We start from the raw sequence: 25,525 nt of genomic DNA on the forward strand, positions 1-25,525 counted from the left end.
CTCCCAGAGGTCACTGAGCTGAGACCACCCCGGAGCACCCCCAGACAGTGGGGGTGGGGCAGAGGGGTGGGGACTGAGGTAGGCCTGAGGTGGGCGGGGGTCACCGAGAGGAGAGAGGGAGCCCCTCTTCCGGCACCTCCATCCTGTGCATTGGCTGCCGGCTTGGAGTATGATTGACGTCCTTTCTTGTGGGGGGAGAAGGGAGGTGGGAAGAGGACCTGGCTCAGTTGGCCTGGGCCAAGCCTGCCGCTGGCTGAAAGTGGCTCCTGGGCTGGGCGGTGTCCTCGTCCGGGTAGAGAGAGAGCAGGGAGGGGCCCAGGCCTGTGGGGGAAGATGGAAGGTAAACCAGTGGGGAGTTACCACCCAATCACCCAAACCCGTCTTCAGACAGTTAAGAGCATCGCTGGTGAGGCAGGCATGCCCGGATTCAAATAGGAGTGAAATCTTGGGCAAGAGCTGTTCTCTGAATCTCAGGCGTCCTAATGTTAAGAAGCCTGGAGCCAGATGCCACCTGAGTTTGAATCCAGGCTCTGCTATTTACTTGCTGTATGAACTGGGACAGGTGACTTTACCTCTGTGTGCCTCAGTTACCTCATCTGTAAAATGGGCTAACAACAATACCTCCCCTGCCTCCCACAGGGCTGTCAGTGAGGAGTAAATGAGTGAATCCATGTAAAGCGCTTTGAACAGCGCCTAGTGAGCTGTGGTCATCTGGGAAACAGGGATACTTAGACCTACTTCACTCATGAGAATTCACTCATTCAAAAAATATTTGTTGAGCACCTACTCTGTGCCAGGCACTGGAGACACAGTAGTGAACAGGATAAATGAAACTTCCTGCCCTCGTGGGGCTGACATTCCAGTGAGGGACGTCAATTGGATCATGTATGTAACAGACTGAGCACAAAGCTTGGCACAGAATGAGCTCTAGATAAATGTTAGCTCTTCAATTACAAATATGTACTGAGGCCCTGCTCTGTGCTCAGCCTTGCACACACGGTGAAGCATGATGACCAAGACAGGCCAGGCCCCTGCCCTGTGAGGAGCAGACAGACAGTAATCAAATAATGTTACAAACTCCTATGCAAACGTGGACTGTGATGAGTGTTTCAAACCATAGCTTGGGAAATGAGGGAAGGCTCTGTGGGAGGAGTCGTATTTGATCTGAGATCTAAAGGATGTGGTAATTAGACAAAGAACGGAGGGAAAAGCATTCCAGGCAGAGGGATCAGCATATGCAAAGGCCCTGAGGCAGCCTCCTCAAGCAAGATGACTTCAAAGTCCTCACAATGCCCCACAGTGGCCCTGTGGAATCTGCTTCTCTCCTCTCTTCTCTGTGCTTTAGCCACACTGGCCTGATTTTTCCCCATAGAAGACAGATACACTCCCACCTCAGGACCTTTGCATTTGCTGTTCCCTCTGCCTTGGATGCTGTTCCCCCAGAAATTGTCACAACTCACTCCCTCACCTCCTTAAGGTCTTTGTTCAAATGGCACCTTCTCAGTGAGACCACCCCTAATCATACTGTTTAAAATGGAAATCCCCCCACCACAGAACTCCTTTTTCCTCTGCACACATTATTTTCATCACGTGTACTCTTTATTGCATTTGTTTCTTTGTTCTGGACTGTCTCGCTCACTAGCATGTCAGCTCTACGAGGGCAGGGGTTTCCGTGTGTTTTGTTCCCAGTTTTGTCTTCAGCTCTTAGGACAGTGCCTGGCACTTACTGTGTGTTTAGTGAATATTTGTTACACACATGAAGGAAAGAATGAATTAAAGGGTAGTGACTGTGGCTGAAACGGAGGGTGTGAAGCAGAGTGCAGTCTGAGACGAGGCAACAGTCAGACCCCGCAGAGACTGGAGTCCAAGATGAGGGGCTTGATCTTTCTCTGAAGGGCGCTAGGGAGGCATACAAGAGCTTTGAGCAGAGGAAGGCCAGGGTCAGATTCGTGCTTTGGAAAGCTCCCTCATGGCCAGTGCTGCAGGTTTCAGGTGGAGCTATGGCTGTTCATAGTTGTGCTGCAAGATGATGAGAGCGACACGGACAAAGCGGCCCGTCCCATACTCTGCAGGGTTGTGGGGGTGGGGTGGTCTGGGACCAGCATCGCCTTAAGGGCGACATTTCTTGTGAAACAGGTCTCGTGCTAAGCTCTTCCTGGGCAGCATATCCACAGGTCCTCAAAACATCTCCTTAAAGTATGAACTCTTATACTGGGTGGGCCAAAAAGTTCGTTGGGGTTTTTCCTTACGGAAAATAGGCCCCCACTGACAAGGAGGGGGAAACCGAGACTCCAGAAGCAGAAACTATCTCCCAAAGCCACACAGCTGGGAAGGACCAAGGGACAATCAGACACAGGCTTCGGGAGACCTAGACTCAGGCCCGGGCTCAGCTTCCACCTCAAGGGACAGCTTTGGCCAGCCCCTGCCTCCCTCAGGGCCTCTCTTTCCTCCCACAGTGTCCCTGAGAAGAGGGAGGGGCTGCCTGTTTCCACTAAGGTCATGTCCAGGCACAGACGGACCCCCCACCAGCCTCAGAATCATCCCACCCTCTCTCAGCCATCTAAGGCACCTCCCACAGGAGATGGGGACCCAGAGCCTCTCTGTCTACCCAGGTTGCTACTCACCCAGGGGCTCATTCAGTTCTAGGAGGTGGGTGCTGGGATCCTGCTGGCTCCCTGGGGCTGGTCCTCCTGTCAGAAGGAAACTCTAGGGGACACAGACAAAGCCACCATCATCATCACCATCATATCCAAGGAGGCAGGATGGGGCAGTGGTTACGGGCACTGTGGTGTTCAGTGGCTGCTTATTGGCTGTGTGAATTAGGGTGAGTCACTGTCCCAGATGTCCTCTGTGGGTCCCTCCAGAGCCTTGTTCTCCCCTTCTTCAGTGCCCCAGCAGGCTGACCTGTGTGTGTGGACTCCATCAACGTGCAACCTTGCTCGGTGTGTTCCTTTGAGGTTCACGTGATGGGAGATACCAGCAGGTGGGAGGAGGAAGACAAGGGGTATTTGAGCTTCTAGCTGCTTCCCTGCTGGGTCATCTTGGGTTGGCTGTGTCCCTCCATGGAAGGTTTCAGCTCTTACAAGGTGGACCCTACTCTCTCCAGGATCCAGTGACCACCCCTCTGCCCTGTGCCTTCAGGCTAGGGATGGTGTTGCTAGCCCCAGGGTGATGTCTACACCTTTGCCAACAGTCCTGTTACTAAATTCTCCTCAACACCCCATTTGAACATGTTCTGTTTCCTGTCCAGTCTCTGACTGATACAGTTGCTTAACCTCTTGTGTGTAAATATGAATAATAATAATATTTCAAGAGTGGCTGTAGGGACTGAATAATCATGCAAGGCACTTGGTTCAGTCAGCGTCTGGCACATGGTGGGCACTCAATAAATAAGAGCTGTTGATACTACCAACCACACTCTCATGTTCCAACAGCCCTGTTCAGGGCTTCCCTGGTGGCGCCGTGGTGGAGGGCCCGCCCGCCGATGCAGGGGACACGGGTTCGTGCCCTGGTCCGGGAAGATCCCATGTGCCGCGGAGCGGCTGGGCCCGTGAGCCGTGGCCTCTGAGCCTGCGCGTCCGGAGCCTGTGCTCCGCAACGGGAGAGGCCACAGCAGTGAGAGGTCCATGTACCGCAAAAAACAAAACAAACAAAAAAACCAGCCCTGTTCAGAGTGAGGATCCCGAGGTGCTGCTCTTGTTTGGTTGGTGTTTATACGCCCATTTATCAACAGCCCACTAAGGAGCAGCTAAGGGCCTGATTTCGTTACGTCTCATGCCAGTCCTATGAAATGCAACCATCTGCTACTTCCCAGATGAGGAGACTGAGGCCGAGAGTGGCGACGTCACCCACCCAAGGTCTCACAGTTACTGAGTGACGGACCTGGGACTCGAGCCCAAGTCAGTCTGACTCTAGTGTCTGTACTCTTAAAGCTACACTAATAATCCAAGGCCAAGACCTGTGCTAGGTTTGGGAGGGAGTGTTCCGTGGGAGCAGAGAAGATTCCTAGAGATATTCACCCTTGTCATTTCTCCCCTTACCCTGCTTATTTTTTCTTCTTAGCACCTACCACCAACTTACGTCTATTTGCAAAGCCCTTCCATACCTGTTGCCTGAACCAGCAGATCAAGGTCCTAGCCCTAGCTGGATGGCTGACCCTGCCATCTCTTGTTTTTCCATCTATAAAAACTAGGTTTAAGCCTGCTGGGTTCTGAGGGCCAGAGAATCCCACGAATCCCCACACATACCAGGCTGAGGGGAGGCAGCAGGAAGTTTTCGGGTTCTGGGCTGGGGGACCGTTTGGGGGGTCTCACTCCCAGCAGCTCCACCCCCTCTGCCTCGTCCTCTGCGCTCTGGGCCAGGGCCCTGGAGGAAGACAGGCAAGAATCTCAGAACCCAGCAAACCTGGGCAGGTGTGGGCACCAGTGTGAGCAGGTGATGAGCGTTCATTCACTCCCCCAAGCACCTGTTTATTCCTTTACTCATACACCCACCAATCCATCCGTTCATCCATCTGCCAATCCATCTTCCCATTCATCTATCCAGTGATCCATCACCCACCCACCCACCCACCTATACAACTACCATCCGTCTATCCTTCCATTCGTCCGCCTATCTATCCACCCACTCAGCCACCCACTCATCCATCCATCCATCCATCCGTCCAACTACCATATTCACTAATTTCCTCCCTCTCTCACTTCACAAATCTTTATTAGGCACCCACTGTATATCCAGCTCCAAACTGAAAGCCTTGGAAAATAGTGAGATGTATCCATGAAAGCCTTATAAGGATAGTAACGAGACCACCCTGGAGACTAAATGGGCACATGCCTACAATTTGGAGAGCAAAAACTTGAGTATTAGTAGTGTAACATCTTTGGAAGGGGGACATGGATCCTCTGAAATTATACGCGAGATCATGTGTCTATATGTGCGTGTAAATCTTCTTGGGAAGGGTCCATGGCTTTCAACAGATATCCAAAGGTGTTAGGGAACTTAGTTCTAGACAGTTTCTCTGACACTGTGGCAATGTCCTCTGAACTCTGACAAAAATTGTTACTAGGCCAGATAGAAGCATTCTAAAGGAGAGGGCCGTGGTTGACTGGTGGGATATGGATAAACAATGAGAACAGTGGAGGGCACTCCAGAAGGAAGGTACAGCCTAGGCAAAGACATAAAGTTTGAAACAAACATGACATGTGCTGGGGACACTGCGGGCCTGGCTGGAGCAGAGGTCAGGGTAGGAGGAATAATGAGGAATGAGGCTGAAGTAGGAGGCAGGAGAAAGATGGGGTCAGGGACCTTCTCTACACTTCTTTTTTTTTTTTTTTTTTTTTGCCACACCACTGCTTACAGGATCTTAGTTCCCCGACCAGGGATTGAACCCACACCCTCAGCAGTCAAAGCGCGGAGTCCTAACCACTGGACCGCCAGGGAATTCCCTCTACACTTCTTTATATCCCACCTCTACTGTGGCTCACCTCTTCCGAGCCCCAGCCATGGGGGAGGATGCTGAGGGGTCCCCTCTGGAGGGGCTGGAACAGCTCAGCCGGGGGTCACTCCCCCAGCGGGGCAGCAGGGAGGGCTCAGGGGTTGGGGGCGACATGCCGTGGAAGCTCCGTGCACGGGGCCGGGGGACAGCCCCTGGAGGTCTGTGGTAGGCCCTGGGTAGCTGCTCACTGGAGTTGAGCTGGAAGTCATCATCCATGGAGATGTAGGGGGCCAGCATCTCCAAGTCCAGAGCATCGACGTCCTGCAGAGGGCAGGAGGGAGTTAAGAGCATGAGCCTTGGCCTTGGGTGGACCCGGGCTAGAGTCCCAGCTCCACCACTTCTGAGTTGTGTGCCTGAGGTCAAGAGTCTGAGCCTCAGTTTCCTGATCTGTAAAATGGGTAGAAGGACTCTGTGGTAGCCAGTTGCCAAGATGGCCCCCAAGGGTCCTCACCTCTTGGTATTCACACCCTAGGTTATTCCCCTACTATGGTGACTAGGGCTGACCTGGTAACAATAGGATATTGAGGAGATGATGGTGTGTGACTTCCAACATTAGGTTGTAACGATACTGTGGCTTCCGTTGTTGCTGTGCTCTCTCTCTCTCAGGTCACTGGCTCTTGAGGGGAGCCCTCTGGAGAGGCCTACACGGCAAGAAACAGACCTCTTGCCAACAGCCAAGAGAGGGATCTCGGAAGTGGGTATTCTAGTCCCAGTCAAACCTTCAGATGACTGCAACCCGGCGTGACATCTTGATTGCAACCTCATGAGAGACGCTGAGCGAAAGCCACCCAGCTAAGTGACTCCCAAACCCCTGACCCTCGGAAAGTATGTGAAGTAATACACGCTTGTATTAACCTTCGAAGTTTTACAGTAATTTGTTATCCAGAAATAGATAGCAAATAAGATTTTGATAAGGAGTGTGGGGTGTGGCTGTAACAAAAACCTAAAATGGGAGAGGGGCTTTTGCACTGGGCAGTGAGCAAGGGCTCGAGGACTTTGAAGGGCCCGTTAGAGGAGGCCTAGATTGCCTTGAACAAGGCATTAGTCAAAATTTGAACCACGAGGAGCCTGCCACTGAGGGCTTGAAGGCAAGTGAGGAACACGTTATCCGAAGCTGGAGGAAAGATTTTTGCTGGGAAGTGGCTGAAAGTTTAGCAACACTGTCACCTGCAGTTTTGTTGAAAGTAGAAAATGTAACTAGTAAGCTGGGTGATCCAGCTAAGGAGATTTCCAGCCAAAGTGTTGAAGGGGCTGCCTGATTTCTTCTTGCTTACTTGGAGTAAAAGGCAAAGGGAGAGAAAAGATAAAGGAAGAAATGTTAAACAGGAAGGAGCTGGGGCTTGAAGGGCTTGAAAATTCTCAACCTCCCCGTGCAGTGAAGAATTTTACCCAAAAAGAGGTTCGGCCTTTGTCCTGGCTCCTGGGAGGTGACATCTAAACCCTTGGAATTTCCCAAGTGATAGGTGTGTCTTGGCTACTCGTGATGGACCCCTTGGACCACACCTGATAGTTTATTCTGACAAGACAACTGAGGATGGGGACTCTCCATGCCAGAAAAGCCAACCATGGGATTTGAGGGCTGGGGCTTTGGGCCCCATGAAATCAGCCTGACCTCCAAGGAAAATGTGTGTGTGTGTGCTGGGGAAGGTGGAGATGGAGATGGAACTCAACTACATTGGCAATAACTCAATTGATCATGCCTACACAATGAAACCGCAATAAAAACTCTGGAGACCAAAGCTGGGGTGAGCTTCCGGGACTGGCAGTATTCCATATGCATGTTTCCACACATCAATGACAGGAGGGTAATACCATCCCTGGGGACCTGAGAGCTTTGAACTTGGGACTTTCCCAGTCCCAGATTCTACCCTATGAATTTCTTCCTTTGGCTATAATATTCTTTTGCTATAATAAGACTGTAATCATAAATACAGTGCTTTCCTTAGTTTTATGACTAGTTCTAGTAAATTATAAAACCTGAGGGAGCCCATGAGAGTCTCTGAATTTGCAGGCAGCTGCTCTGAAATGAGGGTAGCCCTGGGGCCCCCCAAACTTGTGGCTGACGTCAGAAGTCTTGGGCAGACTTGACGGTCTGGAGGATTGTGCCCCTCACCTTGGGTTTGGCTGACTCTGGGAACCAGATAGCAAGTGAGGCTAAAATTAAGAAATGGTTTCTGAGCAAAGAAGGGCACTCTAAGAAAAGCATGGTCTAAAGATTAAGCCCAGGGTGTGTTTATAAAATTCCTTGTTAAGACCCCAGAAAGACAAAAGGTGGTGCCTAGAATATCCTCAGTCAGACAAAAGGTACTCTAGGGTTTAAGGATGTGCCTCATAGGTCTTCTCAATCAAACAGTAGGGCTTCTATTAAACCTCAGGGCACTGTCACTCAGCCATCTCAACAGAAGCCCAAGGTAGAGAAGGGTTTCTCTCAGAGATTTGTGGGTATGGCTTTTGTCTAATGGAGTGAACTCCAAAGAGATTCATTTAAGACATACAATGTTTTTTGTTGTTTTTTTTTTCTTTAAAGAGAATTATATGAACAGAAGCATTGCCAGCTTGGCCTGAAAGGGACAGAGATGGTACGAAATGAAAAGAGACCTTCGGGCCATCAAAGTTCTAAAGGCAGGAAGCAGGTTACAAAAACCACTCAGCTGCAAATACATGCTACCTTTTTATGAGAAAGGAAGGATGACTCAGAGTGAATTGCCAAGAGCCCAGAGGGTGGAGCCAAGAACCACCACGGAGAAAAACGCCTGGGGTGTTTTTGAGTCAGAATGGGTTCTGACCGAGGAACTTTTGATATTTGCCCAACTGGATTTCAAAACTGCTGTGGACCAGTGATACCTGTGTGCTCTCCTTTCCCCTATTTTTTGAATAGGAGTGTTTTGGGCAGTTATTCTATGCCTGTCCCATCACTGGATGTTGGGTACGTGGGTGGCAGACAACCTGTCTCTTTAGTTCACAGACCAACAGATTGAGAGGAACTGTATTTGAGGTGCTTTGGCACACCCAGACCTGACTGAGGTGACGAGATTCTGGACTTAAAGTTGATGCTGTAGTGGGAAGAGACTTTGAGGGACTTGGGAGGGGGTGAGTGAGTTTTGTGTGAAGGAGAGACATAAATCCCAATGACCCTGGCCTTTTGGTGTTCCCACTTGTTTGTGGCTGCCCTCCACATTGTGCCAGGGTTGGTCTGTATGACCAATACAATACAGCAGAAGTGATGGTATGTCACTTCTGAGATCAGCTTATAAAAGACTGCATCTTCTATCTTAGGTTCACTCTGTCTCTTGGATTACTTGCCTTGGGGGAAGCCAGCTGCCATGCTGTGAGGATGCTTAGGCAGCCTCTATGCAGGCCCACATGGTGAGGAACTGAGGCCTCCAGCCAAAGCCAGTGAAGGACCGAGGCCTGCCAACAACCACGTGTGTGAGTTTGGAATTGAATCCTCTAGCCCCAGATGACTATGGCCCCGACTGAGAGCTTGACTTCAACCTCATGACAGACTCAGAATAAACCATCCAGCTAAGCTGCCTCCCAGATTCCTGATTCTCAGAAATTGTGTGACCTAATAAATGTTTGGGTTTTTTTTTTTAAGTTTTTTTTTTTTGATGTGGACCATTTTTAAAGTCTTTATTGAATATGTAGCAATATTGCATCTGTTTTCTGTTTTGGTTTTTTGGCCCCGAGGCATGTGGGATCTTAGCTCCCCGACCAGGGATTGAACCTGCACCCCCTGCATTGGAAGGCAAAGTCTCAACCACTGGACTGCCAGGGAAGTCCCATAAATGTTTGTTTGAAGGTACTGAGTTTCGGAGTAATTTGTTACACAGTGATATATAGCTAATACATCCATGCCACTGTCATTTATCTCTCCAGACCATCAATCATCCAAACATTATCCATCTATCATCCATCAAACGGTCTATCTATCCAGCTACCCATCCAAACATACATCATCCATCCATCTGTCCATCCATCCATCCATCCGTCCAAATACCAAGGCATTACCCATCCATCTCTCTACCATCATCCACCTAGTGAATTCAATGACCCATCTATCCATCCATCCACTCATCCCCTTAACCATTCCACCATCCTTCTCTAAAACTTAGATATGTCACCCAGAACCCAGAGGTAAAGACCGTTCCTTCCATGCCAGCCCTTACCTGAGCTATATCTAGATCTGTCTCCACTGCCTCAAGGTCTTTCCCAGAGGCGAAGAGTTTGTGTGCATTCTCCACATCCACAAGTAGTTCATCTGGGAGATCAGCCTGTGGGGAGAGAGAATAAGAGACTTAAGGAAATCTTGAGCCTGGGAGATGTTGAGCAGTAAGGCAGTCTAAACATTTGACCTCAGGGGTAGAAGTGAGGGTCAAATGTCAGCCAGCTGGGACACCAAAGGGGTCAAATAGCAAATGTGAGTTTCTGCACCTGGGTGTTCAAAAGGCTGAGTGCCTGGGTATAAATTTTTTTTATATATAAATTTATTTATTTAATTTTATTTATTTTTGGCTATGTTGGGTCTTCGTTGCTACAGGCAGGCTTTCTCTAGTTGCGGCGAGCGGGGGCTACACTTCATTGCGGTGCGCGGGCTTCTCATTGTGGTGGCTTCTCTTGTTGTGGAGCACGGGCTCTAGGCACGCGGGCTTCAGTAGTTGCGGCACACGGGCTCAGTAGTTGTGGTGCACGGGCTCTAGAGCACAGGCTCAGTAGTTGTGGCGCACAGGCTTAGCTGCTCTGTGGCATGTGGGATCTTCCTGGACCAGGGCTCGAACCAGTGTCCCCTGCATTGGCAGGTGGATCCTTAACCACTGCGCCACCAGGGAAGTCCCGCTGGGTGTAGATTTACAGAGCAAACATCAAAGGTTCGAAAGACCAAAGCCTGAGGCCAAGATATTCTGGCCCTCTGGGGTTAAATGTCTTGGAGTCTGGAGGAAAACAATGCCCGGTCCAGCTTCCCAAGGATAAAGGGTGAGGTCAAAGGTCACAGTCTATTTCTCCAGTGGAGAGAAGATATTGGGGGGGCGGGGTCACAAAGGTGGGAATAAGGAAAGTCAAGACCAGATAATATGGACCCCTGAGTGAAAGGTCAGACTATCTGGACTCTTAAGTGAAAACAGTAACCATTATGGTCTCTTGAAGCCTTTCTAAGTGCTTCCCATGAATGATTTCGTTGAACCCTCACAATAACCAATGAGGTGGCTACTTGCTATTATCTGAATTTTACAGGTGAAGAAACCGAGGCCCCACTTGTCCAGGGTAACACAGCTATAAATGGCAGAGTCAGGATTTGAATCCAAGCTTGTGCAGTTTAAGACATTAGACATTCTGGACTCTGAATTCAAACCTCAGAAAACCTGGATGCTTGGTCACAAGCAATGAGGGGGTCACCCACGCCAGTCCCAAACATCCTAGGTTTTGGTCCAGATAACAGTTGAAGAGTCTGGAATCTAGGTCTTGAAGGAACCCCCGACTCCATCTCATCCCAGCCTTTCCACTACACAGATGGAGAAACTGAGGCCCAGAGAATAGCAAGGTTCAAGCCAAAGGCCAAATCAGCCTAGATCCTGAGGGCTGAAGTGGAGGGGACCGCTTACCGGAAGAGGACTTCGGGGGCGTCGTGGGGCTGGGGGTGCACTGGGGGTAGCGGCTACTGAAGTCCCATCCAGGATCGGTGCCAGGAGGCGACGGAGGTCAGGGCTACAGAAACGACGGGGGTCAGCGGCCAGGGCGGCCTCACTCAGGGCAGGGGGGTGCAGGAAGGCTAGGATCCGGGGACCAGAGGTGTCTGCAGGACACATCAAGATGGGGAGGACACAGGAGGGTCACCCAGGGCTGAGGGGCAGAGCCCTCTGCCAACCCCCGGGAGCATAGCTGACTAGGTAATCAGCATAGACCCCGTTCACAGTGCTGCCGAGTCCTGGAGAACTTCTGCTGTCCCTTCAGTTGCCCTGGAGGGGCTAACGTGGGGTGAGGGCACACAGTAGGCTGGGGACTGTAGCAATTGCCCAATGGTGGGGAAATGTTTTAATATTTAAAATTGACATGGCTGGACCATGGCACGTGACTGACCCGGTTCCCCGGTGGCACAGAATAACATTCAGCCTGGGGGGCTGTCATGTTACGAGAAAAGACTGGCCCATGATCCTCCAGGAGATTCTAAGGTCCCTGGAGGTCAAGATGTGGCCCTGAGCCAGTTCTAAGCCAGAAAAGGAAAGCAGATGGGGGACCTCATTACCACACCCAGGAGCATGGGTTGCCAGCAACAGTTTGGAGACGGTGAGGCCCTGAAGAACAAACAGGGAGGGAAGCTCATCCATCCAGGATTGGAGGGGGTGGGGTGTTAAGCAGAGGAGAAGGAAGAGGTAGAAAGGAGCCAGACGTGGAAGGGTCAAGATTACTGGAAGCCAAAGAACAGTGAAGTGGGAGCACGGAACAAATGGAAAGTGGGGGCGACTGGAAGCCACAGCAGGATTCAGAGCAGAGAGCAACAAGACTGAAGCAATCATCCTGGGGACAGAGAAGAGGGAGGAGGGAAGAGAGAAGGGCATTCTGGGCGAAGGAAACTACATGTGCAAAGGCCCTGAGGCATGAAAGAGTTTGGTTTGTTCCCAGAGCACTAAGGAGGCTGGTGTGGCTCAGAGAGTAAGAAGGGGAGGGAAGCAGGTCACACAGGGCCAAGCGAGTGGCATTAAGGCACTTGGGCTTTCTTCCGAGCATCCTGGGGACACAACCCCTCCCAGCCCCAGCCCTGCCCCATACCAAGGCTGTCACCAGGATTAGGGGCATCCTTCTGAGAGGGGGTGCCCCGCTGAACTTGTCTGCGAGAGTGTCGCTCCGTTTGCTCCAGGGACAGCACCACTTCGGTCTCTTCCACCCGGCTGGGGTACAGGGCAGAAAGGGGAGTGGGAGTCAGGGAGGGTGCTTGGCAGCCTCCACATATGATGTCCTGTTAGAGGAGGGCAGTCTCATCCGGGGGCTGGTGGGCATTGTGCAGAAAATAATTTGCCACATTGACTTGTTTTAAAGATTTAAATTTTGTTGAATGCTTTTTATTATAATAGCATTGAAAAGAAAGTGAAGTGTGTCTTCCCAAGCTCCCTCTGTGGAAGGAAAGGCAGAAAAAAAGAGTTGGCATTTAGCACAGCCTGGGGAGAGAGAGAGAGAGGAGAGACTGAGGGGCCATGAGGGGCAGACAGCAGGGAGAGTGAAAGGCATGAGAACTAAATATTCTCTTTATAGATATTTACTTATAAATACATTCTTATAAATGTATTGATGAGGAATATGCACTTATTATATTCTTATGTTGCCAAATAGGAAGAATTTATGGGGATATATTTTTATGAATAAGAGATTTTATTTATGAAGCTTCTATTCTTAGGCATTTGTCACATTCAAGGGAACGAATTTATAAATACATCCTTATGTCCCTCGTGCCTTCCTGCCGCCCCCTCCCTCCCCAGTCTGTAGCTGCAGAAGCCACTCAAATGTTCTCTCTGCAAATTGGCTTCTGGAGAATGGGTCTGGGGTGGAGGACCAGACCTTCATTTGCATCTCATTTGCAGAACACTATCCAGGTCAGAATGTGGGTGGTCCTTCTACCAGCTCTTTGAGAAGCTGTGACCCTTCCCCATCCTCACCCACCCCTTCTGAGCTGGAAACATCCCAATTTAGGCTGGATCCAAAGCCACCCCACCCCTCTTGAAAAACATAAGGTCGCACAGTCACACATGTATGCACCCTCGGCACTTACAGGCACCAACAGGAACTCCCATATACACCCAAGTGTGTACATCAGATACGCACACATGCTCTACACTTGGGCTCGCACATATGCATACATGCCACGTGAAATGCACGCGTTCACTCATTCCACAGACATTTCCTACACAACCAGTAATACTTAGTGGCTAAGAGCAAGGGCTCTGCAGCCAGCAGCCTGGGTTCAAATTCCAGCTCTGCCACTTATGAGCTGTGTGACCTTGAGCATATGGCTGACCTCTCTGGGCCTCATTTTCCTCTTCTGTAAAGAGGGAGTGATAATAGTACCTCCTCCCCAGGTTGTCGTGAGGCCTAAATGAGTTAGTGTATGTCAAATGCATAGAACCGTGCCTGGCACGGGGTGAGCTCTATGTAAGTATTTGCCATCATTGTTTATTGAGCAACTGCTGTGTGCCAGACACTGTTCTAGGCGCTGGAGATTCAGCAGCGCACAAGACAGACAAAACTCCCTGCTCTCATGGGGCTTAAATGCTAGGGGGAAAAGACAGACCTTCAATAAAAGATATTATTTGTTGGTAAATGTATCTATCTAGTTACAAAATATATATTTCCACTAACGAAGCACTTGAAACACGCTGGTTGGAATTGAGGTGTACTGTCAGTATAAAATATACCCCAGACTGAAAAAATTGAGTATTAAAAAAAAATCTAAAATATCTCATTAATAATTTTTAATATTGATTACATGGTGAAATGACATTTTTGGATGTATTAGAATACACGCACATATACCTGTATTACAATGTATAATACACTTAATAGTGTATTATTAATCTCCCAGTTCATCCCATCCCCCACCCCTCACCCCCCCACTTTCCCCCTCTTTTTACTTTTTTAATGGCTATTAGAAAATTCAAAATAACATATGTGGCTCATGTCACACTTTTTTTTTTTTTTTCCTACAGGGCTGGCTTGAGGGATTTTACTTTCCTGACCTGGGATCAAACCCGGGCCCTCAGCAGTGAAAGTGCAGAGTCCTAACCACTGGAGTCCTAACCACTGGACCACCAGGGAATTCCCACGTCACACTTTTATAGGACAGTAAGTATTAGGGGGAAAAAAGGCGAAGAAGGAGATATGCAATTTTGAGAAGGGCAATCAAGGAAGAAGGCCTGGTTAAACACACAAATAAATAATTACAAATGGTTCTAACTGCTCTGAAGCAAAAGGACAGGACCAGGACGGAAAATGGGGAGATGTGACCTCCTGTAGGGGTTCAGGAAAGGGTCTCGCAGTGAGTAATGTCTGAGCTGAAACCAGAAGGATGAGTGGGCGTCATTCAGGAGAAAGAGGAGGAGGGAAGGGGGAGGAGCATCCTGGCAGAGGAAACCGCATGTGCAAAGGTCCTGAAGTTTGGAGTGATAAGGGGAGGCATGCAGGAGTCAGGTCACACGGGGCCTGAAGAGCCATGTTAAGGTTTTGGGGCTTTCTCTTCTGGATACTGGAGAACCACAGAAGGGCTCTGAGCAGGGGAGAGACATGAACCAATTCGTATTTCAGAACCTGCCCCCTGACCTCGGCAGTTGTGTGATCAGTGGAATCCAAACCAGCTTTAGATCTCAGTTAGGAGGTTAATGCTATAAACAAGGTGTGAGATGGTGGTGGCCATGGAGACAGAGAGAAGGGAAACAAATCCAAGATCTATCCCAGAGGTGGACAGAGTGGATGGGGATAGGAGGGAATGAGAAAAAGGATGCAGGAGAGACTCCTAGGTTTCTGGCTTGAGCAAATAAGAGATTGTGTGGTTTGGTGGTTATTAGTGTAGCCTCCTGACCAACCTTGGGTCAAAACCCAGCTCTGACATTTACTAGCTGTGTGACATCAGGCAAATGACTTCCCCTCTCTGGTCCTCAGTTTTCTCTCCTCAAAAATGGGGCTCGAAATAATTGCTATACCTCATGGGGTGGCTGTGAGCACAAAGCCCAGGACCTGGAATGTTGTAAGTGCCCCGTGCAAGTGAGTTGTATTTTTATGGAGCAGGTGCTCACTGCAACGGAAGGAGGCTTAGGTGTGGAAGGATGGATTCTACAAAGTGTCAGCACCTGGGCACGCACAAAGAGCCACGCAGCTGCACGCCACACAGTATGTACACAGCACTAAGCATGATTCATACCATATGCTTCTCATCTCACTGTTACTAAGTAAACACCTATTCTTTCTTCACCCATTTTCTGCCAGTAAAACTGAACTCGGCAGATTGAAATTCCAGGGCCTGGCCATCAAAAGGCAAATCTTCATAATGAATGAAAGAAGCTTGCCGCAAGATATGGGGGCGGGTCCCCTCTCCTTAGCTCTGACAGTGAGGAGACGTCTTCCCAAGGCTACAAGTTATTCAAAGATTCTGATTTGAAAGGGTGTTAAGGAGAGAACATTCCAAGGATGATCAGCCTTGTTTTCTTGTGTATGAAGACTCAGATGAATATTCCTGTTACCAACCTCTGTTTTCTAATAGAATCTGTTCTTGATCAAAAAGACCCAGGGAAACTCCTATGGCTTTAGAAATGAATGCCATGTCCTGGAAGACAATCTTCAAAGAAAAGCTGTAAGTCTCCGTCTTAGGTGAACATTTGCTGCCCTCGTCACCATGTTGTCGTGGTGAAAAACTTCTAAGCTGCATGATGGAAGCGGCGGGAAAGACTATGATTCACCACTACACACTCATTAGAATGTCACCCAATGAAGACAAAACAAGACAAAAACAGACAATACAAATGCTGGCAAAGATGTGGAGGAACTGGAACCCTCACACGTTGCTGATGGGAATGCAAGAGGGTACAGCCTCTCTGGAAAGCAGTTTGGTAGTCTCTTAGGAAGCTAAACATACACTGACCATATGACCCATCCATTCCATCCTTGGGTGTTTGCCCAAGAGAAACGAAATGATCTCAAAAAATCCTGGACGAGAATGTTTACAGTAGCTTTTCTCGTAATTGCCCAAAATAGGCAACAGTCCAAATACCCTCCAACTGGTGAATGGATAAACCGTGGTCCATACATATTCACGCCACAGAAGATTACCTAGCATCAAAAAGGAACGTATCGATACACACCTCAACGTAGATAAATTTTAAATGTATTAGGCTATGTGAAAGAAGCCAGGCTCAAAGGCTACATACTACAGAATTTCGTGTACATGACATTCTGGAAAAGGCAAAATTCTAGAGTCAGAGAACAGATCAGTGGTTACCAGAGATGACTGGGGGGTGGGGTGGGGTTCACTATGAAAGAATTTTCTTGGGTGATGAAACTACACTATAGCTTTTTTTGGGGGGCCACACTGCGTGGCTTGTAGGATCTTAGTTCCCTGACCAGGGATTGAACCCAGGGCCCTGGCGGTGAGACTGTGGAGTCATAACCACTGGACCTCCAGGGAATTCCCTACTCTATAGCTTGATTATGGTCGGGGTTACACGATTCCATTGCACTTGTCGAAACTCATAGAAGCGTATACCAAAAAGAATGAAACTTCTCTATGTAAATTACACATCAATTTTTAAAAAGCACAAAAAAGCCCCCAAGATTCAGCTAGATTTCTTATTTTAACTTGAATATAGAATCCTTTTAGCTTAAATTACACGCTCACACACATTTGTGTCTACGTGCAGATACGTGTGTGGTCAGTCACACATGTTCTATATACGTGTACCTGTGCACATTCCCTCTCACACACGTGTGCACCATACACATGCACACTTGTGCATATACACACACACACCTGTTCACACGTATGCAGACCAGAAGAGAACCACACACAGCCACCCCACCTCATTCCCGCTTACCTGATCAGGAAATGGACGCAGACGATACTCTCAGACTGGGGGCCCCGGCCCCCCGACACCACTGTGGCCTGGGTCTGGGTCCACAGGTAGCCACCACTCCGGGCCAGGAAGCGGTACTGCCCCGTTACTGCCTGGCCCTTGCTCAGCACTGGGGAGGGGCATGGGGAGGGGTTAGGGCAACTGGGGAGAGAAGGCCGTGGGAGCAGGGTGCTGGGTATGAAGGGGCCAGGGAAGAGAAGGTTCCTGGGGACTTGGGGAAGCAGGCAGCTGGTGTTGGCTGGGGCCATGCAGCACTGGAAGCGGAACCTGAACACGTACAGGTATGGATGCTCTGGCCGACTGCATCTGAGTCCAGCGCATGGATGTACTCATAGGCAGAACAGCCAATCAGGTCATCAGGGCTGTAGCCAGCAACCTCCGCAATCCTGAAGTGGGCGCAGTGGACCCCGGTCAGTTCAACTGGCGAAAGTGGAGGGTGGGTGAAAGGAAGGAGAGGGGGACACGGGGATGAAGCCAGCAAGACAGAGAGAGACAGGGTTGTAACAGAGAGAAAGGGAGAGTAAGAAATAGAAAACGGGGTGTGGCCGGTTGAATAATGGCCCCTGAAGATGTCTCCGTCCTAATTCCCGGAACCTGTGAATATGCTACCTTACACGGCAAAAGGGACTTTGCAGATGTGATGAAGTTAAGGATCTTGAGATGCGGAGATGATCCTGGATCATCTGGGTGGGCCCAGTGTAATCACAGGAGTCCTTATAGGAGGGGAGTAGGTGATCAGAGTGAGACTAGATGTGATGATGGAGGCAGAGGCTGAAGTGATGCTCTGTGAAGGTAGAGAGAGGGGCCACAAGCCAAGGAATGTAGGAGGTCTCCAGAAGCTTTCATGGCAAGGAAACAGATTCTTCCCTGGAGCCTCCAGAAGGAACATAGCCCTTGATTTCAGCCTCATAAGACTCATTTCAGACTTCTCACCTCCAGAACACTGAGATAGAGAATTTGTATTGTTTTGAGCCACTACGTTTGTGGTAACACGATACATCAGCCATAGGAAACTAATAGGAGAGGAGAGAGAAGGTAAAAATTGGAAGAGTGATGAAAAGAAAAGACAAAAAAGGGGACTTCCCTGGTGGTCCAGTGGTTAAGAATCCGCCTTCCAATGCAGGGCACGCAGGTTCGATCCCTGGTCGGGGAACTAGGATCCCACATGCGCGGAACAACTAAGCCTGTGTGCCACAACTAAAGAGCCTGCATGCCGCAACTACAGAGCCCACGCACTCTGGAGCCCGCGTGCCACAACTAGAGAGAAGCCCACACACCACAGTGAAAGATCCCGGGTGCCGCAACTAAGACCCGAGGCAGCCCAAAAATAAATAAATAAATATTAAAAAAAGAAAGAAAGAAAGACAAAAGAGAACGTGAAAGAAATAGGAGAGGGGAAGAGAAAGAAAGAAAGTCACAAAAAGAAAGATAAAAAAGAATGAATAGAAATAAAAAGTAATCATGATGATAATGATTTTAAAAAATAGGCACTTCTAGAGTGCTTTGTACCAGGCAACTCACTGAATGCTCAGAACAACTGTTCAAAGTAGGTTCTGCTATCACTCCATAGGACGGATGAGGAAAGTGTGGCACAGAGAGGTGAAGTCATTTGGCCAAGGGTGCACAGCCAGCATTTGAACCCAAGCAGTCTGAACCCAGATACGAAGACCCACAGACAATTCAGAGACAGAGAGATACACAAAGACAGAGATAGATGGAGTCAGAGAGATAGAAACAGAGCAGAGAGAGCAGCTGGGGGGTAGGAGAGGAGACGTGAATGAACTTGGGCAGAAAGGAAGAAGAGGAGCCAGGCTGGCAGGTGGTGGGTGGGCCCCTGGCTCCTGCCCACCTCTCATCACAGTAGGTGAACTTCATGTCCAGGCTGTGGCGGCTGAGGAAGGCCCCCCGGCCCAACGGGGGCTCCAAGCTGCCAGGGTGGGGGATGGCTTCACAGATTAGCACCAGGCATTGCAGGGGGGGCTCCAAGTTGGGGCTCCCGGCCGGGGAAGACTGTGCAGGGGGCTTGTAGGCCCTCATGTGTCCAGAACAGTGCAGTACCTGGTGGGCAGGGAGCAAGGCAATGATGCACCTGGGCCTAGGGCTACCCAAGGGGCTGGGAGGTATATCCCTGTAGGCCCCTCCCCTCAGGGAGCTGAGAAGAAGAAACCCCTGAGGATTCTAGAGACCCAGCTCAGGGAGCTCTGAGGACCCCCAGACCCCAACCCCACAGAGACCCAACCTAAGAAGGTTCTGACAATCTCTAGATTCTTAAGACTCAGGGAGCTCTGAGGACCCCAGATTCCAACCCCATGGAGACTCCAGGCCCAGGATGCTGAGGACCCCCAGCCCCAGGCTCACAGAGACCCAGACTAAGAAAGGATACAAGGACCCCCAGATCCCCAACCTCCTAGGTACCCAAAGGATGCACTAGACCCAGCCTGAGAATGCCCCACTGGATCCCTGGCCCAGGAGACTCCCGGACTCCAACCCACTGTGAGAACTTTAGGGCTCAGGTCCAGCCCCAGCAGGTCCCTTGCCCTCCTCCAGGCCAGGCCCTGCCCACCTTCCAGGTGGCCGCCTTGAGGTTGAGGGTGCGCCCGCGGCTGGTGAGGGTGCTCTTCATGCGCAAGGAGAAGCACCGCTCGGTGGGGGCCTCCGGCTTCTTTTTGGACAGGCCTGAGGAGTGCCGTTGGGGGGGGGGGGGAGGAGCAGGTCACCGGGCAGCTTGGGACAGGGCCCAGTCCCTCCAGCACCCTGGTTAGTAACCTCTCCCCAGCCTCATCCCCAAAATTGAGACTTCCGACCCAGAGAGGGTCTCCACGGGGTATGCTATGCTCCTTTAGACCCCCGGGGTGCAGCCATGTCCCTGTATTCCCCTGGGGCAGGGCCACATCATCCTCATCCCATTTTTCTCAGTCCAGTATTTCAGAGGGGGAGAAGATATGCTGAAGAAAGGATGGAGGGCTTCCCTGGTGGCGCAGTGGTTGAGAGTCTGCCTGCCGATGCAGGGGACGCGGGTTAGTGCCCCGGTCCGGGAAGATCCCACATGCCGCGGAGCGGCTGGGCCCGTGAGCCATGGCCGCTGAGCCTGCGCGTCCGGAGCCTGTGCTCCGCAACGGGAGAGGCCACGACAGTGAGAGGCCCGCGTACCGCAAGAAAAAAAAAAAAAGAAAGGATGGAGCCTCAGTTTCTGTAATTTGGGGGCAGAGATCTCCAAGGACTCACTCTGCCGGGGAGTCAGGGCGTCCTGAAGCTCCTCTTGGTCACAGGGATGGACAAAATCAAAGATACTGTGTCCGATCAGCTCAAGCTGGGAGGGAGGGAAGCAGGGGGTGTCTTAGAGGAAAAGCATTTTTACCAGGGCCTCTGACCCATCTCCTCCCTCCCATCTTCATCAGCCTGCCCTAATTCATGAGTCTGGATTATTTCCCCAGTCTCCTTATCCATTCATTCATTCATTCATCCCTCTCTTTGCCATATAATTTGCTGGGCATTCTTCTACATGGTATGGGCACAGCAGTGGCTATGAAGACAAAATCCCTGCCTCTCAGAGCTTACTGGCTAGTGGCGGGAGATAGCCAATGAACAAACAAAACAACACACATGCATAAAACAATATACTAAATGATATGAAGAAAACTAAAGCAAGGTAAGATGATGAAATGAGGGGACACTATCTTAGAGGCAGTAGTCAGGGACAGTTTCTTGAAGAAGTGACATTTACACAAATTGCTGAACAAAGCCAGTGAGGTGGCTCTCTGGAGTAGAGTGTTCCGGAAAGAGGGAACAGCAAGTGCAAAGGCCCTGAGGTGAGACCCTATTCAAATTCCATTTGTTGTGCAAGCCGAAGACCCAACTCCTTATTTCAATTCAGGAAATGAGACTGGTGCTGGGAGGAGGTGACACAGATGAAAGGGGACCCACAGAGCCCACAGTCCAGAGCTAATGCTGAATAGGGGAGGAGTGAGATCTTGTAGTTGGATTTGAATCCGAGCCCTGCCACTTCCGAGCTTTGGGATCTTGAGACATTCACCTATCTGAGCCCAAGAGCTCAAACTAACAGAGAAATTGGTACCAAGAGTGGGATAACAAGGCAGGGGAAAGGAAGGGATGCCAACTGTGGAGCCCATTTATGTGAGCTAAGAAGAAGAATGGTATTGCTGTAAGGATCAGCTGAAATTGGTTCTACTCTCTAAGGGTCTCTTGTTTGTCCTCCCATCGCCAGGCCCCTAATCCTACTTCTTTTCTCCCACTTGGGGCCCTGCATCCACTTCCTTATGGATTTTCCAGCCGCTAGTCTCACTCCCTCTAATTCTATCTCTGTGCAGTACCTAGAGGGATCTTTCTAAATAAAATGAAATTCTGATTCCACCTTTCTGACACAACCTCTCCCCTGCTTAAAATCTTTCCATGGCTCCACAGTGCCCTAGAGATAAACCTTCTATTTTGGTCCTAAATTATGTCCTCTCTAGCCTTTTCTCTCTCACTTTCTCCCATTGCACTCTGCACCTAGCTTGGATTAATGCCTTTATTTCCCCCAAATGCTGTTTTATCTCACATCTGTGTCTTTGCATATTCTGTTCCCTTGGCCATGTACATTGCCAGTCTTCTCTGATCCCATCCATTCGCCATACCCCTTGAATGGCTAAGCCCTTCAGGTTTTAGCTCAGATGTCTTCTCCTCCAGGAAGCCCTCAATTCCCACCCAGGCTGGGTCAGGTACCACCCTCCACCCCCGGCTTGTACAGCCCCCTAGGCTGCCCCACCCCAGCCCTGACCATTCTGAATCTTCCTGTCTGGTGACATATTTATCTCCCCTCTGCACTGTGGGCCTTGTAAAAATAGGGCTAAGGTGGTTCTGGTCACCTCTGTATCCCAGCATCACCTGCACAAAGCAGGCAGCTCCTCTTACCTGACTGAGGCCCAGGTGTTTGCTGACATTCTCTGACAAGTAAGCCATGTCTCCCTCGGCGGTGAGCACCATAACGAAGCCCTCCAGGGCCTTCAGGTAGCAGGCATCCAGTGGTTCGCCCCCTGCTCCCACCTGGTTCCACTCCCCTGGTGTCCGGACCAGGATGGGGCATCTCTAGTCAGCGGTAAGGCCACCCTGGCTAGCCTCCCTCTGCTTTCCTTCACTCAGAGGAACTTATAGGTACCTCCAGGTGAGTGGGGCACATCCCAGTGGCTTGGGGTCCAAGGAAGAGGGCAGGACCACCAAGGACTGGAATTCTAAGGGAGCAGAGCCTCCCAGGGGTACAGAATTCTAAGGAGATAGGGGTTTCCTAAGGGAACAGAACTCTAAGGACGGCAGAATCTTAAGGGGATGAAATTTCCAGGGGTCAAAATTCTAAGAAGCCGGGGCCTAGGAGGAGTCAGAATTCCAAGGGGGCCAAGCTTCCCAGGGGTTCAGAATTCTTGGAGCAGGACCTTCCAGATCAGCGGGATTCTAAAGAAGCAGGGACTCCCAAGCAACAGAATTCTAAGGAGGCAGAATTCATCTAATGGGCAGAGTCTGCCAGAGGATGAGTCCTCTTTCCCCATAATAAAAGTTTTTCAGGGTCCTGGGATTCCAAGGGTGTGTGTGTGTGTGTGTGTGTGTGTGTGTGTGTGTGTGTGTGTGAAGGCGTCCTACAGAGAATTCTAACAGGGAGGGAATTCAAGGGGATGGCTACTAAGGGGACAAGCAATAGAACTAGGAACCTGAGGAGGGGAAGCGGGACTCTCTCAAGTAATTAAATATTGGGCAGTGAAGCCTCCTGGGGATATTGATTATAAGGGAAGGAAGCTTAGCCGAGAAGGTCTCTCAGGAGACCAAATCCTAAGGGTCCAGATGCCTTAGGGAGTTAGCCGGCCTCCTATTCCCTAGGGTTCTAACTCTAAAGAGGCGGAGCTTCCCAAGGGCGCGTTCCAACGGGCGGGGCCTCACAAATGATAGACTTCTAAGGGGGCGGGGACTCCTAAGAAACTGGGTTCCGATTGGCCCAGAACCTGAAGGGGCGGGGCCTCTCCCACTAAGTGGATTCCAGAGGGGTGGGGCTTCGCCGGGAAGACATAGGGGGCGGGGTCTTGTGGAGATGAGGCTTCCCGGAGGAGGGGCCTCCCTGGGATGTACCTTTCCGAGGGCGGGGTCTTGCTGAGGTGGGAATTCCCGGGGGCGGGCCTCACCTGCGGCGCAGAGTTGGTGCATGCGCAGGTAGCTGATGGTGAGGCGCATGATGGAGGCCTTGTCCAGGTGGGCGCTCACCCCGCGCGCGAAGGGCAGCGTGTGCGCCAGCTGGTACAGCACCTCGGTCTCCTGGCTGCGCCGGCTGCGGGCCGCATCCCGGGACTTCTCCTTGCGCAGCTCCGTGCTCGACCTGCGGGCATGGGCAGCGTTCACTGGCGGCGCCCCGGGAAGGGAAAGAGTTGGATGGGACAAGCACGTGGGTTGCTGCCACATGGGTCTCGGGTTCAGAGAGGGCAGAGCCGCGACTGTGCTGGCCTCGCAGTGTGGCCCGGGCGAGTTGCCGGAGCTCTCTGGGCCTGGGTGGATTATACTGTGGAGTCGCTCCTTGCCTCAGGTTTTATCTGTCCCGGCGCCAGCCCATGCTGCCCTCCGGTGCCTCACTCCTCTCCAAGGCGTGCCCAGGGCCGCTCTGTCCCCTCCCTGACTTATCTGCTGTTTATTCTCCGGGCTTGGGAAGACCGCGGAACAGGGAGGCCTCCGGCTGGGAGGGGGGCTGGCAGAACTGGCCAGGAGCCAGGGAAGGGAGGGCGCAAGAAGATGCCTGCAGCCCCCCAGGCCCCCTGCCCTACAGCCTCCCAGAACCCCCTCTTCTGCCCTTTCCCCTCCTCAGCTGAGCTGAGTCCTCAGAATCTTGGAGTACAGATCTCAAAGTCCAACGACCCACCAACAGGGGCCCTGCCAGGGTGACACAGCAAACCAACCCCAGGGCCAACGGCTCACCACTCATCTCTGCCCTTTAATCCACTTCAAATGCCTGAATTCTGCATGTGGGGTTGGGAGGAGAGGATGAGTGTCATTTTTTTTCAGAAATATCTACCACTTAGCCAGCTTTTACTATTAGGTCAGACCCCGTGCCGAGTGTGTAACTTACATTAACCCGTTTAGCTCAGACATCCCTAGAAGGAAGGTAGTAACATTTTCCCCATTGAACAGATGAAGCCCAGGCACAGAGAGGTGCAGTGCTTGCCCACAAGGAGTGAAGCCAGGGTTTGAACGCTGGTCTTCCTAAACTCTTCAGTTTCCTCTGTCGTATGGCCCTGGGTTTATCTCCAGATTTCAGTACTTCTCCCTGTTTCTGCCACCGTCTTAAAAGTCAAACTCCAGGTCTGTCTGAATCCAAATTATAGTTTTGGGGAAGAAAATTATAGAGTATGTTACATATAGTATAGTATATGTAATCTTATCTATATTGATACTATTGATAAAACCATTAATAAGCAGCTATAAGTTGCTAAGCGCTTATGGGTCTGACGTTGCACTAAGTAAGGACTCAGCCTATGTGTACTCATTCGATCCTAAGAAAGCCCTAGGCAGAGAGCACTTTAAACCTCCACTTCACAGAGGGGAAACTGAGGCTCTGGAAAGTGAAGTCCTTTGCCCCAAAAGTCACAAAGCCATTAAGTGGTGGAGCTGGGATTTGAAGTCAGGCAGTGAAGTTCCAAAGCCTTTATTCTTCTAATTCCTTTCTTGTGACGTCCCCGCCAACCTCCATGGACGCAAAACTCTAGGAGGGGAAGCTGCCCCTTCCTAAAAGCCAGAGGCCACTTCTGGGGCATCAATCTCACCCCCAAGCAGGAGACCTGCAGCCCAACCCACAGGCATGATGGAGGGAGGGGAGTGGACTCTCCTGACTCTCCAGATGGGAAAGAACTCCTCAGTGCAAGTGGGTGGGAGGCACAGAAGGGGGCAGCTGGGTGGAGGGAGCCAGCAGTTGCCCTCATCCCCTCCCTCCTGGCTGATGGGGGGCAGGGGCCTCCAGTCCCGCTCTGCCCAGGGGACATTCCGTCCTCCTGTCCCGTTCTGTTCCAGCCCTGTTTGTCTTCCTGCCCAGAGGGTGGGGGTGGGCGGGCCTCACTGAGCTGGGGGCCCAGACAGAGGGAACAGGGAGTAGGAACAGGAACGGGGTTGGGGGGTGGGGTTGGCCCCCCACCTCCTGGGCAGCTGGGCTCTATAATCCTCTCTGTGGCCAAATGACTCCTCCCTCCATAGAAGAAGCTAGCTGGTGGCTACAGCGGGACCCTCCTAGCTCCCAGCCTGTTCTCCGGATGTTCTGACAGGAAGTGTGGCCTCTCACTTGCTCCACAGATGCCTGGTCTCTGGCCTTTCCCTTTAAACAGAGTCGGGGCTAGTTCCTCTGGTGCAGGGTTCCAACCTCAACTCCATTACTTAATAGCTGTGTGACTTTGGACAAGTTGCATAG

At 50.8% G+C, this 25,525-nt stretch overlaps 1 protein-coding gene across 1 annotated transcript; it reads right to left on the bottom strand.

The window, feature by feature from the left end:
- Nucleotides 1-25,163, bottom strand: HIF3A (hypoxia inducible factor 3 subunit alpha). Its single transcript, XM_022585307.2, has 14 exons — nt 23,265-25,163; nt 22,012-22,157; nt 20,326-20,410; nt 19,664-19,776; nt 18,950-19,158; nt 17,380-17,486; nt 17,062-17,209; nt 12,260-12,378; nt 11,095-11,285; nt 9,664-9,768; nt 5,484-5,755; nt 4,248-4,365; nt 2,625-2,706; nt 1-321 (listed from the first exon to the last, which is right to left on the bottom strand). Exons 1-14 carry the CDS (start codon nt 23,536-23,538, stop codon nt 224-226), a joined length of 2,067 nt encoding a protein of 688 aa, XP_022441015.2. The 5' UTR covers nt 23,539-25,163; the 3' UTR covers nt 1-223.
- Between the last annotated feature and the right edge of the window lie 362 nt (nt 25,164-25,525).

Source organism: Delphinapterus leucas, chromosome 20 (genome assembly GCF_059928025.1).
Source record: "Delphinapterus leucas isolate spDelLeu-1000000601 "Yukka" chromosome 20, BTC_Dleu_Yukka2, whole genome shotgun sequence".
Taxonomy (NCBI): domain Eukaryota; kingdom Metazoa; phylum Chordata; class Mammalia; order Artiodactyla; family Monodontidae; genus Delphinapterus; species Delphinapterus leucas.